Source organism: Gigantopelta aegis, chromosome 4 (assembly GCF_016097555.1).
Source record: "Gigantopelta aegis isolate Gae_Host chromosome 4, Gae_host_genome, whole genome shotgun sequence".
In the NCBI taxonomy this organism is placed as follows: Eukaryota; Metazoa; Mollusca; class Gastropoda; order Neomphalida; family Peltospiridae; genus Gigantopelta; species Gigantopelta aegis.
Genome location: NC_054702.1, coordinates 93,938,441 through 93,953,033, shown reverse-complemented (window position 1 = coordinate 93,953,033; position 14,593 = coordinate 93,938,441). Strand labels below are relative to the sequence as shown.

The 14,593-nt window shown below is 35.5% G+C and overlaps 1 protein-coding gene across 1 annotated transcript; it reads right to left on the bottom strand.

The window, feature by feature from the left end:
• Positions 1 to 638: 638 nt before the first annotated feature.
• LOC121370078 lies at positions 639 to 14,428 on the bottom strand. Its single transcript, XM_041495178.1, has 7 exons — positions 14,372 to 14,428; positions 9,914 to 9,923; positions 8,202 to 8,288; positions 4,967 to 5,139; positions 4,190 to 4,295; positions 3,077 to 3,226; positions 639 to 753 (listed from the first exon to the last, which is right to left on the bottom strand). Exons 1-7 carry the CDS (start codon positions 14,426 to 14,428, stop codon positions 734 to 736), a joined length of 603 nt encoding a protein of 200 aa, XP_041351112.1. The 3' UTR covers positions 639 to 733.
• Between the last annotated feature and the right edge of the window lie 165 nt (positions 14,429 to 14,593).

Genomic DNA, 14,593 nt, shown 5'->3' with positions numbered 1-14,593 from the left:
GCATATTATACATTAGTATACGGGTATCTTTTAGCATTATTAATTAAGATCTGTGTACATGTTCTCAGTGTTTGTTTTAAACAAATGTTAATTCATAAAATGTTGTATGTGTATGCCAATCTCTTTCAGTGATTAATATGTATATCAATAGTTGTTTTTTGTTTTGTTTTTTGTGTGGGGTGTGTGCTTTGTTTTGATTTGGTTGTAGGTCCGTGGATGAGCATATCATTATTTCTCTGTAGGTCGTGTCATTAAAATTGTTCCAAAAACAAATGTTCTACATGTCTTCCTCCAATATCATGATAAGGACTGTTAAAATTGTCATGTAAATTATTTAAAACTTTAGAATGAAGACCATAAACCTATTTTCATCAAAATGTACACCCATTAATGTGTCGACTGTAGCTCACTAATTAACCCATTAAAGCCAAAACATATTTTGTCCAACCCCCTTTCTGTCCTGGAGAGGCAGTCTAAACTTCTGGACTGTGTAACCAGGACATTGTACTTGAACCTTAATTGGTTCTAGGCAATATAAAGATTATATAAGAAAGAAAGAAATTATTCTCAAATATATTAAAGTGTAATAATATTTCGTTGAAAGATAAGTTATTATTTTTAAAAAAAAGTAACAAATGTTGAAAGGATAATATTTATTTACATTGTTAAATACAAAACAGAAATAAGTATTTGTGTGAATTCTTGTTTCACCTTCAAACCGCATCGCCATCGATCAACCAAACGAACATATTCCTGGATAAATAGAATGGGGAAAAAGATTTAACCAAACAATAATTTAAAAAGAAAACATTTAAAATAATTGCCAAAATCCACCAAAATTCTTTAAGTTTATACTTAATATGTAAACAAAATTGCATAAATACAGTGGCGGTTCGAGGTGTTTTCATGACAGGGTGGGGTTTACCTTTTTCTTGTGAAAAGAATATTTCTTTACTTCAATGAGTTAACGTTGCGTTTGTTTCAGCCTCTTTTTTCTTTTCTTTTTTTAAATATGATTTTGTTTTCATTTCAGCACAGATTTTCATACATAAATGGGGACAAACATGTACTAATTGGCTCACAGGGTACAAAATATATGAGTCATATTTTAAGAAAGTGTAATAATTTATGTCTTAAAAAGGACACGAAGAAACATGTTTTTGACACCTATCTACGTATTGTTCTAAATGATGGATGCGAAGTATGGGGGTTTTTCACCCCGCTCATGATACTGAACACATGCATATATTTTTGTAAACGAATGTTCAAAATGTCACCACAAATGTAATTGTTTAAAGGGACATTCCTGAGTTTGCTACAATTTTTAAGATGTTATCGACTAAGAGACTTTTTAACGATTGTAATTACATATCAAATATATTTTTCTGCATAATATATTAGTGGCTGTATATTAAACGTGTTTCTAATCGTTCTAATATTTGTACTAGGTTAAATTTCATTGTATTTCCTAAAATACATTTTTTTCGTACGTACGAAACTATTTGAAGACAAAATCCAGTTTGGACTTCCTACAAATATTAAGACGACCAGAAACATATTGAATATACAGACACTGATATTCTAAACGAGAAAATATATTTAATATGTAAGTTTAATCATAGAAATATTTTATTAGTCGGAAACATCTTACAATGTAGCAAACTCAGGATTGTCCCTTTAACAGAACTAGGAAGAGTGTCTTTAACAGAACTAGGAAGAGTGCCTTTAACAGAACTAGGAAGAGTGCCTTTGCATATTGTGCGTAAAATCAGAATAGTTAAATATTGGTTGAAACTTCTACAAACAAGAACATATATTTTGAAATCATTATATGAAGATACATTAGAACATAGAACATATGAATCCTTCTAATTGGCTTTATCAGGTTACTGTCTACTATTATCTACATGTTTGGATATATATATATATATATATATATATATATATATATATATATATACGTAGTTGACAGACACTTTTTGTTTACAATATTATCTTAGAATACAACAGTTTATTGAACAATGGAGATACTATGACATAGAAGTATCAGAAAGAAAATGTTAATTGTGCAATAAGGACGACATAGAGGTCGAGTATCACATTGTTTTGATACATCTATTGTATATAGGTCTACGATATCCTTATAAAATGTATTAAGAAATATCGGTTCAAACATTGTACACTTAATTATCTGTTCAAAACAAACATTAACTCTGTAATCTTGGGAAATATTTCAAACAGGCAACATATTTACGTTACTGACTCATTTGAATGTCCATCCACCAAATACACAATCTCTCATGTGTATATTTCTCTTTATATATCACTGTATATTGTATGCCTATGAGCCGCAAGGCTTAAATTAAATAAACTATACTATTCAGTTAACAAATACAAATATATAAATAAACATACACATGTATTAAAATGTAGGATGAAAATTACAAAGTCATTTATTTTAATTTAATATTGCAGTCTGCGGGCTATTTTCAAATCAAGACAACCATGTCTGATCTATACAGGCACATGGGACAACATCTACTACACATAATCATATTACACAGTGGGATTATCGTTCCCTGTCAATCCACTTTAGTTACAGATCATTTTTAAGTTTGTTTTGTTTAACACACCATTAGAGTGCATCGGCTATTAGATGTCAAATATTCAGGGGCGAATTTAAAAGCCTGTTTAAGTCTAACGCGTGTAATTACATACACTTACAATTCTTAACACCTGCGTGTAAGAAAAACAGGCTTCGTAAATTCAGCCCTTGGTAATTTGTGACACGTAGTCTTAACATAAACTGTATACATTTTTCTATTACAAGCAAGGTATCTTTTATATGCACTTTCCCACCGGCATAATAGAAGATACCTTAGCCTTTGATATACCAGTCGTGAGATATTGGTTGGGACGGGGGTTGGAGAATACAATTGGAGATTGGGTTCACTCAGATGGTTCGATTCTACGACACAGGCACCTATGGCGGGCGCTCTACCGACTGAGCAAGATCTCGACCGCTTTATTTATTGAATAGTTTTGTTTTAATACTTTACAAATAAACGCATCTTACCAATATATCCTCCATGTGCATGTCGTCTTGGACTAGGACCCATGGCACAGAAATCTCCACACCCACATGGGCAGAGGTCAGGGTGAATTATACCAGCAGGTCCAGGACACCACACGTGATAGGCTCCAGTGCGTCTTGGGTTGTGGCATCCTGATAATACATTACAGGAATGTGGTGTAGTTTTAAGCTTAGTTTGAGATATTGCCATCGATAACTAAGTATCTGAATCATTCTTGTAAATAAATGATGCGATGTTTCAAACGTTTTAAATGTCCGTTTAATATGTTGTTGGGTTTTTGCAGTTATTATTTACATATATACACAATTTCTGCTATTTAGCTATTAGTATCCTGAACAGCAATGAAAACGCACCTAAGTTATTTTGAAATTATCGATCTTATAACATTGGCATGGGTGGAATCGGGAGGGTTGTTTTGTTTTGTTTTTGGATTTTTAACACGATAGACCGTTTATAAATTATTTCAGAATTCTAATCTGATGTTAAGACGCTGACTGTATACCTTTTTTTTAATGTTTTGGATTTTGAAAATTAATATCAAAATGGAAAAATTCACTGAATCTTTTTTAATGATGTTCAGTATATATTCAAATATTTTACTTTAAACTCGTTTTGTTGCAAACTTCAATTAAGTAGCAAAGACTACGGTATTGAATGTGAAACTCTGCTATTTTGACCCCTGCGCGTGTTTTAAACTCACCGTGGTGCAGGGGTGTAACATTCTCTTTGCGAATGGCCAATACAGTACAAATCCCCTCGTTTTCTTCGAGATAAAATTGAAATTTTGAGTAAAAGTCAGTATCTATCTGTGATATTTGTATTTTTGCACAGTTCTTTACACTGTTTTTATTTAAATCTTGAATTTTTATATTGATGTTGATCATCACTTTATTTGTTTGCATTACCATAGTTTGACACCCAATAGCCGATGTATTTTTCGTGCTGGGGTGTCGTTAAACATTCATTCATTCATTCTGATATTTTGAATGTATTTCTCTGTAATTTATATGGAATGTGGGTGGAAATAATTTGGTATTCTATTCTTATTAAATTACCGGTCGTGATATCGACATTTTGAATATTAATATGCTTACTATATGCAATTCGTCTCCTGTTCATACAAAGTCCTATTTTCGCTCCAGGCTTTGGATTTGTACAGCACTGGTGTCGTCGACAATGAGACTGTTTATAACATATTCGCTGAAAGAAGAAATACAAATAAACCTAAAAAATGAATTAATGAATATTAAATTTTAACGACACACTAGCACAAGAAATACATCGGCCACTGAGTGTCAAACTAAGTTAAATAAAATACGTATAACATCAGTATAAAAATTTCCCTTTGCCTAATACTTAACAGCAATAAATAAAATACCGTATATGTTTACTTATTAAAAAAAGGAACTGTTAATTAATCAATGAAAAATAATGTATTGGTGTAGGTCGTTTTATGTTAAAGGTACTCCGATCGAAGGTATTTTTGTCTGAGAAGTTTGAAAGGAATACTAGTATACGTTAATTATCTATTCACTTACAGCGAAACAATATTAAAACATTTAAAATAGTTAACAGATTATGAATCTGCCATTAGCATATTAAATAATGTGTTTCTGTAGTTATGATACAGTTGCGTATGGATATAGAGCTCTATGACAACTTTCCTGATGTTTTGTATAGAGAAAAGTTAATTATGATCACAATATATGATTCCAACTCCATAATATAAGTGGAAAATGCCACTTAATAGCGCACAGGCACACACATAAAAAAACATATAGAGCTTTCGTAAATCAAAGGACATCTGAATGAGCAAATGAGTGATAATATTGCTCATGTTATTTTAAGGACGAAGTACCTTTAATACCCACCGCGTTTTTCGGAAAAGGTCGCCTGGCTGGTCTTCTGACAGGTTTCCTCACAGGTTTCCTCACAGGTCGCCTGACAGGTGGCTTTACTGCTGTCTTACCAGTAAATGACGGTGTCGTATTACGCACTGGATCAACACATTCTTTAATACATCCCACAGTGCAACACAGTTGTTCTGGAATATTTTGAAGAAAAAACATATACTGACGTCGAATAGAAACTTTACATTACATAAAATTTGAATAATTGATAGTGTTGCTAATCGAAAAGAATCAATTTAGAAACGACCTTACAAACACGTTGCGTGTATCACTAAGTGCATTGTGACGTTTAGATGTTGAACTTCATGATAATTTCATATCTCACCATACCGTTTGTTGGTTCTCTATAACACAGTTTTAAGCCTTGTAAAGTTTCTTTTGGACGTCATATATATATATATATATATATATATATATATATATATAGAGAGAGAGAGAGAGAGAGAGAGAGAGAGAGAGAGAGAGAGAGAGAGAGAGAGAGAGAGAGAGAGAGAGAGAGAGAGAGAGAGAATAATAAACGAGCTCCCGAGAGAAATTATTTCACGAGTATATATATATATATATATATCACTGGATATGATGCAATCTTTGAGAGGGTAAGAACACAGGATGTCCACAGGTTTTGAAAACACTTTGAACCACTCTTCCTGCTAAAATGATGACAGACTCAAGTATATAGAGTGAGTGATAAGAGTGCCTAGCTGAAACATAGATTTGCAAGTGAACAGTGAGAAAAAGAAAGGCAACACTTGGCATTCAACTAAACCAGGACACTTAGAACATCACGGTTGAAGTGACAAGCCATCACCTGTACACTTTCTGTTCAGTTATGTCAAACTAGATATCCCACTTTCCTCACTTTCCTCACTTGATGATGGCTGGTACCTCAGTATAAAACAAACTACAAGTGAAAAATGTCTCCGCTTCCCATAGTATTAAAGGTATTTCGACCTTAAATTAATTTGAGCAATATGTCTGTATAACACTTGCAGTTCCACTCATGAAATGTTATTCGATGCATATCCGTATGCTCATTCAAACGTGTCTGTGTACGGCAGCTATAGTAGGTTTTTGGTATGCCATATGTAATATAAAAAATATTGTGAGACCGTCAGCTCAGGGCACCCCAACCCTAACACTGCCATTCTATATTCTGGGAATAATAAAACAAAATGGTTCGGGCTACCTACAAACACTAGGATAACAATAAACACATTTAATTGTATATACAGACACTGACATTTTAAGCAATAACATAACATATATTTACATATATGTAATTTTATTTGTTAAAAAAACCCATGTTATAATGGTAGAAGCCTCTTTAATGCAGATTATTTTGTTGTAAATACCATTGGTTTTAAGGAGAAACTCCTTTAAGAGGTAGAGAATGCAGACTAAAACAACTAGTCCAATTGACCAAATGAATCAGCACAAAATTGAAGTTTTGAGTAAAATTCAGTATCCGTAAAATTCTGTGATATTTGTGTTTTTGCACAGTTCTTTACACTGTTTTTGTTTAAGTCTTGAATTTTTATACTGATGTTGATCATCACTTTATTTAATTGCATTATCATAGTTTGACACCCAATAGCCGATGTATTTTTCGTGCTGGGGTGTCGTTAAACATTCATTCATTCATTCATTCATTCATTATTTCATTATAGATGTGTTAAATATTTATTAGATACGTTTCGTTACATTCCCCTTGTATCCAAAGCAGGTAGAATGTAAATACAAATAACACAGCACTGTATATGTAAAAAAAACCTATGAGTTGTATAAAAATTAAAATAAATTATGCATTTTGGCAACTATTATGGATTATCATCTAAAATATTTTAATTTATTATCCCATATTGTTTTAGAGTATAAAATTTTAATCTTTGACCGCTATACTTATATTTGAACATGAAATCCATCTTCATACGACAAGCAGAAGCTGAAAAAAAAACCGTGTTTTGATCATTTTGGCAGCCATCTTGGATTTCTCCACCTGGCGGAGTTAGCCCACATTTTTGAAAGTCTCCGTAAATTGGTCACGGATCTGTATTGCCTCTACTATATGTAGTAGTGTTGTTATAAATTGCTCCTACTGGCGATAGTGGGTTACTCAGTTGGTAGAGCACTAAATTCACGTACTGAGAGTCCGTTGTTCGAATCATTTCAGAGGAAGTTGACTAATCTGTTACTTTAGTATCGCATCAATATATAAAACAAATTTACGCATCTCACCAAGTTCAAAGACCATAATTATAAATGGACCAATCCTCGTGAAATTCAAGCTTGATCTGTAACTCTACATAATAAAGTACTTAAACAAAATATCAGCTCAGTTTCGTGATGCGGAAGACAAAAGTCCATATAAAAGTATATGTGGAAGACGCGAACGGATAGATTGACAGACCGATAATAAGATGGAGACAAGACCTATAGCCTTCTTCGGCATAAGCGTACGAGACAGGGGTGCATGGGGAGCAACTGCCCCCCGATATTAGGGTAAAATGTGCTAACTTGAGACATTTTTACCATGTATGTATTCTACCCTTAAAGGGACATTCCTGAGTTTGTTGCATTATCAGATGTTTCCTACAAATAAATTATTTGTACGATTAAACTTACATATTAAATATATTTTCTGGTTTAGAATATCAGTGTCTGTATATTCAGTGTGTTTCTGGTCGTCTTAATATTTGTAAGAAGCCCAAACTGGATGTTGTCTTCAAATAATTTCGTACGTATGAAATTTTTTTATTTTTGGAAATAAAATTAAATTTAACCTAGTACAAATATTAGAACGATCAGAGACACGTTTAATATACAGCCAATAATATTTTCTTCAGAAAAAATATGTTTGATATGTAATTATAATCGTTAAAAGTCTCTATTAGTCGATAACATCTTAAAAATGGCAGCAAACTCGGGAATGTTCCTTTAAAATTAGTTATAATTCATGTAAAAATCCGTAGTGATTCATTTGCAACCCTATATAGCTGTCTGGTAGTAATGCTGATTCGAATAACTGTTGTTATACAGATTCCGGCATTTTCGTTTATTTCAGGCAAGTGCCAGCCTGCCCCCCCCCCCCCCCCCCCCCCCCCCCCCCCCCCCCCCCCCCCCCCCCCCATTCCCTACACAAATGGGAGCCTATACGCCTATGCTCTTCGGTTGGGCTGGTAGAGAGCTAACAAGATACCTTTACTACAGTGCTTGTTAGAGTAACACGTGCTTTCATCTTCTTCCGATACTTCACAACCTAACTTGACAGTTTCCGGACAGCGACCTGAAATATAACACCGATCATTAACAACCTGGCTAAACATGGAAATTAATGAATAAATCGATGAAAGACCAGCACAAAACTACATATCGGCTATTGGGTGTCAAACAAAGGTTACCTAAACACAGGTATAAAGTATACGAATATTTAAATGAAATTAATATATATATATATACAAACATGTATATATAGTTATAGTTATATAGTTATGTAAAGAGCTGTCGAAGAAATGCATTGCAATATAAACAGGAAGTTGAGTATAATTTAAAACTTTGTATAGAAATCAAAATGTTTTAATGGGTGGAATTTAAAAGGTTCTATCACATTTCTGTTATCAAATATATCTGTTCCTGTCGGTATCAGATGATTACACTCTACAATCTGTTCTTGTCGGTATCAGATGATTACACTCTACCAAAATGTGGCAGGCATGGAAATGAGAACGCAAACATTTACGGCCAAATGTATAAAGACTGCGCCAAGATCAGTCATCAAACATTTCGGTAACATTCGTGAAGTTTTTGATTGGTTTCCGACGTGGCCATTTGATTTAACTTGAAGTGCATAATCCAGTCTAGCGGACGTTTTTCTGCTCCGTCTGACTGAACTCGGCCCTGGGTTGTTTTTTTTTTTGTTTTAGGTGGTTTTGTTTTTGTATGTTTTTTGTTGGGGTTTTTTTTATGTTTTTTCTTCTTTTTTTTCTTCTTTTTTATGTTTTTCTTAAACGTGGATGCTTATGCTTTATAATTATAAATAGTTACAAAAGTAACACAATTGCGCTTTGTAAATTCGACTCTTAATGTTTATACTCCAACAAATCTTTGATGCAAGGGACAATAGTTTTTCTACAGGCAGTAAAGACAGTTAACATGTTTTAATCTGTTCATTATTGACAGCAAAGTTTTCAACTAATTTGAAAATAGGGCGGAAAGAAGGGCTTTTAATTAAAACATAGATATGGATGATGTGAATTTCTATAAAACTTCCAGAAATCATGTATCAGCATTTTAATTAATATTCAATATTTGGTACTAGAATGTATAAATCATGTATCAGCATTTTAATTAATATTCAATATTTAGGACTAGAATGTATAAATCATGTATCAGCATTTTAATTAATATTCAATATTTAGGACTAGAATGTATAAATCTGATAGGATTGACCTATTATGATATCCTGAATCTTCGACTCAAACAGTTTAATTCCTCAGAAGTTTTATATCAATGAATGAATGTCTAACGACACCCCAGCACAAAAAAAAAACATTATCGGCTACTGGTAAATGCTAAAATGAATATAAAATTTCAAAAGTTAAATTAAAACACAGTGTCAAGAGCTAAACAAAAATATAAACATAACAGGTAAGTTAAAAAAAACATTTGGGATAAAATTCAGGATGAAATCACATTTCTTCTACCAACTATATAATTGTTAGTTTCCTTCAGATGATTGCACTCCACCAAAATATGGCGTTCGATCAGAGTACACTGACAAAATTCACACTAACGTGTAGGATTTTTTGTATCAAATCTGATAGAAAATAGATCGAATTTAATTGTGACTACTATACATGATACATTCAAACAGACAGGCAAAAAGACACCGACAAATAGCATATTACTTACGTGCCAGTGTCTGCAAAACAAAAGTCGCACACAAGCAGAAACATGTAACTTTCATGTCGTATTGTTTAAATATTGCCTACTTTTAATGTGGTTTGTGTATATATACGTAAAAGTATATCAAGTGATGTTGTTTATTGTACTCGAGGTAAACCCGGAAACGCCTAGATACGCGTATTGGGAGTTTGATCAATGAGGGACAGGTTTTGACACGTACAACACTTTAAGGCGGGTGGAGGTGAGAAGTCGCCCGAAAGGGCAATTTCTAGATTTGTCTCTTTGGTTTTTTTAAATCAAACCACTGAAGAATTCTAAAGTTTGTTGATCGAAGGTACAATGAAAAATAAATCTTAAAACTAGTTTTTAAGACTTATTTATTGATTACGTAAGTTTTTCGGATTTATTTTATAAATTTAAAACCTAGTTCTTACTACTTATATTTATTAATTATATACTTTTTTCGGATTTATTTTATTTCATTTTTTTTTTTTTTTTCTCATTTTCACATTATATGGGGTTTTTTTTACGATCTACATTTTCATCGGAGCCTTGAGTACCATGAGACAGCTGAAGGGAAGGGCTTATACGTCGTAGAAGTTATGTATGCACGTACAAACTTTATGTTGACCGAAGAACAGAGAAACAACCGGGTTTACCTCGAGTACAGATATGATAAATAGCTCCTGGTTTCATGGGTTTGATGACAAATAGTTTTAGATCTGTGTTTTCGGAGTCAGTTCGGTATTCTGTGTTTAACACGGTCATAAGTAGTCTGAATATACTTTTAAAAATGCGATGTTCAGTGAAGATACTAGTTGTTTTTGTAGCTATAAGCGTGTCGGGTTCTATCATGTTTAAAAATATATATAAATATGAAGCTATGTTTACACACACACACCCACACACACACACCCACACACACATACACACACACACACACACACGCACGCACGCACACACACACACGCACATTCGCACATTCGCAAATCCTCCCAATTTCTAATATCTAACCTACGCGTCTGCTTTCATTGTCAGTCTTTGCAAGTCAGATTTTATTTTTCAAGCATTAGTATTAGATGTGTAGAATTGTATAATATTCAACACTAGGGATGCACTGTATTACCGGTACACCGATATACTACGATTCAAAGTATAAATAATATATATTACGTTAAATACGGTAATACTATATTCTGTCCGCGCTATCGTACATCGACTAACTAAATCAGAAACAAAGCTGTCAACGGACATGTCATCTATAAGCTGTACTGATGACAGTTACCACCTTTTGGACAGGATATGCCCACTTTTTTCGTAAATCCAATATTATTAATGTCACGTACGAGTCTGGGGTTTGTAACTGGAAGCAGTCGGAAGAGACTACTAAACTTACGGTAGTCGGAAAGCAATACTAAAAGTTATGTGTGTAACACGAACCACTCGTAGTTTTATTCCTCACCTAGGACAGCCGTAAATTTCCAGATTTACGACAAAATTTAGTTCTACCCCAGACCAGTCGTAGCATGGACGAAACATTAGTTTGTATGATTAAAAAAGGCGAGTGATGGTATAATTCTAACCTTAATCAGGTCAGGTAATAGTAGTTAAGGTTCAGAAAAAACTGTTGTAGCACACGCCTGTCATGGGTGCAGGTGTCGGCTCTCACCGGCTCCTGCGTCCAGGGCAGGATGGGTTGGGGGGGGGGGGGGTAGTAGTAGATGGGAATCGCCTGCGCTGGCATGTGCAAGGGAGTACAAGCAGTCCAATAGGGATCGGAAGCTGGCGAGGTTGGCTGTTTTGGATTATAGTCAAATAGGAACTGTTATGTAATTTCGTCACGGTAATTTGAAAGCATAACTTAGAACGCTTCACCGAAATTAAAATGGAGCTATTTTTTTTGTTTTGACTTAGTTGGTCGAATGCTAGCTCGTTGCTGGAACCTTGCCTGCATGAAGGTTGTGAAGGTTTGACACTCATAGGTCTCCTCTTTTAGTCCTTAGAAGGACTCGGCCGTTGGGGGACCGCTTTGAGGGTGTCCTGAGAGGGGCAATGTAGATTGGGGGGAGGGAGGCACCCTATGGGAGTCTCTTTGAAAGTTCTTTAAAAAAAACTGTTTGAAATAGCCTTTAAAAGGCTTTCATGTCCTGACTGTAATTCCTGTCCTCGGTGTTTCTCTGTTAATCTTAATGCTAACTAGATAAATATATTATTTAGGCCAAGTTTTACTGAATTGTGTGCGATGTTAGAAGATGATATTAGAAAACAAATGCACTGTTCGCAATTACTGTATGCTTCTGCATATGTAATTACAGTTTTAGGTTAATTGCGTGAGTTATAATTTATTTAACGACACCTCAGCACATTTGATAAACTACTATTATTTGATGTCTAACATGGTTATTTCGACACTTCGGGGCGCGAGACGGGGAGGAATGGAGGGGGGACCCGTTGGGCCGCTGCTATCACATAGACTATGCCTTTCAAAGTAAGCACGCGGACAGTAAGGACAGATATATGCCACAACCTTTCACATATTAGTCGTGGGGCACTAATTTGGAATAAAAAATATTCAAGTACAACAAGGGCGATTGATTCTGCGTCGACCAATCGCACCTCAAGCGACCACTCTACCACTGGACCACATCCACCTGTTTGTTGTGATTATGTGCTTCAAGCATTTACTGTGGATCTCATTGGTGGAAACAAGAGAATCCCCTTGTAAGTGAATAAGTATTTCGAGTTACAGTCGTGTTCCTCTAGCTTTATGTTTGCTTTGCACCAAACATACGTGTGATTTTTGGTTATACTACTAAACGTTTCCTACGACTGTCGAAAGGCTGTCGTAGCGAACACGTAACACCAAAATATTTATGACTGCTTCGAGTTACAAGCCCCACTGCAGGTTCGAATCCCGTAAATTGTGTTTCTTTTCGTATATACTAGGTCGGAGTGTCTCCTGGATCAATCCCCGAGTGCGCCCAATACTAATGAATGGATGGATGGATGGTTGGATGTTTAACGACAGCTCAGCACAAATCATTCAGCGTTTCAATCAATATAATATACACAATGGACAAAAATACTACAACCCCTCACCCTTAAAGTAAATCAGAAACAATTGGTGGTTACCTGTCGGTGGGCCCATTGGGCTATTTCTCGCTCTATCCAGTGCACCACGACTGGTATATCAAAGGCCGTGGTATGTGCTATTCTGTTTGTGGGATGGTGAATATAAAAGATCCTTTGCTACTAATGGGAAAATGTAGCGGGTTTCCTCTTTAAGATAATACGTCGAAATTACCAAATGGTTGACATTCAATAGCTGATGATTCATAAATCATTGTGCGCTAATGGTGTCGTTAAATACAAAAAACTTCTTTCTTCAATTGGTGGTTAAGCTGTTCGTCTTTGAATACCCTAATTCCGCACAAATATTGTCATTCTATACTTTTAAAAATAAGTAGGGGATATTCCATTTCAAATATCAATAATTATAAAATAAGTGCACAATGTGCGTTAATGTTCCCACTCAAAGAGCATGGAAAAACGCACCGATTGTTTTGATCGCAAAGCACGTGACGTGACGTGACGTTTCACATGAGAAGGGTGTGATTTGAAATTGAGCTCTTAGCTTGTGTGCACGTTGTGTGCACACTGTGGCAATATTTTTATTACTTATGTTTATTACTGGAACAATAAATCATAACCTTGCTGTGACCTTCTTTACAACATTGTGTAACTTTTCAACAATGCAATGTCTCCAACATTATTAGGAATGTCACAGGGCTGTAGGCATGCGCCAAGTTGGCACCGCCCAGCGAATTGTGGCCCGTAGACGTAATGTGTCACAATCAGTCATTAGCTGATTGTGGGCCTGATATCGACAGACCAGAAATGTGGATGATCGTCCCCGTTCAGGACGGCCAAGGGCCACAACTTCGGTTCAGGGCCGCTTCATTAGGACTTAAACGCTGAGGAATCGAGGTCAATCATCCAATCAAATCGCAAGAGAACTCTGTGTTACAACTGGCATTACAGTGTCTGGCCCCGTGCTTATAAACCTTAAAGTGTAGACTTTAATAAAGTCCAGACTTTAACGTCATGGCAGACTATTCGTAACAGACTGCATAGAAGTAACATCCACGCATGTCGACCATACGTTACTCCACATTTGACTGTGAGACACATTGCTGCCATACGTCAATGGTATACACATCGTTGACATTGGGCTAAAGGGCATTGGGCTCGGTTAATATTTTTAGACTAGTCCAGATTCACACTTGACTTCCATGATCGAAGACAGCGTGTCTGGCGACGTCCCAATGAACGCTACGCAAACGTCAACGTTCGTCCTCGTGACCGATTTGGAGGAGGGTCCGTTATAGTGTAGGGTGGCATCACCATGACTGCCAGAACCCAGCTGCATATATTGTTAATAGGAGGGTCACTGGGCAGTAATACCGTGACAACATCCTTGCACCGATTGTTGTGCCCTTCACACGTCAGGCTGGACGCCATTTTGTTTTACAGGACGACAACGCCCGTGCTTACCGAAGTCTACTGATCACTGCGTATCTGCAGCAACAAAATATCAGGACACTACCGTGGCCAGCCCTAAGCCCAGACCTTTCACCCACTGAGTGCATGTGGGACACCATCGGACGACGTCTCCGATAACGTCAA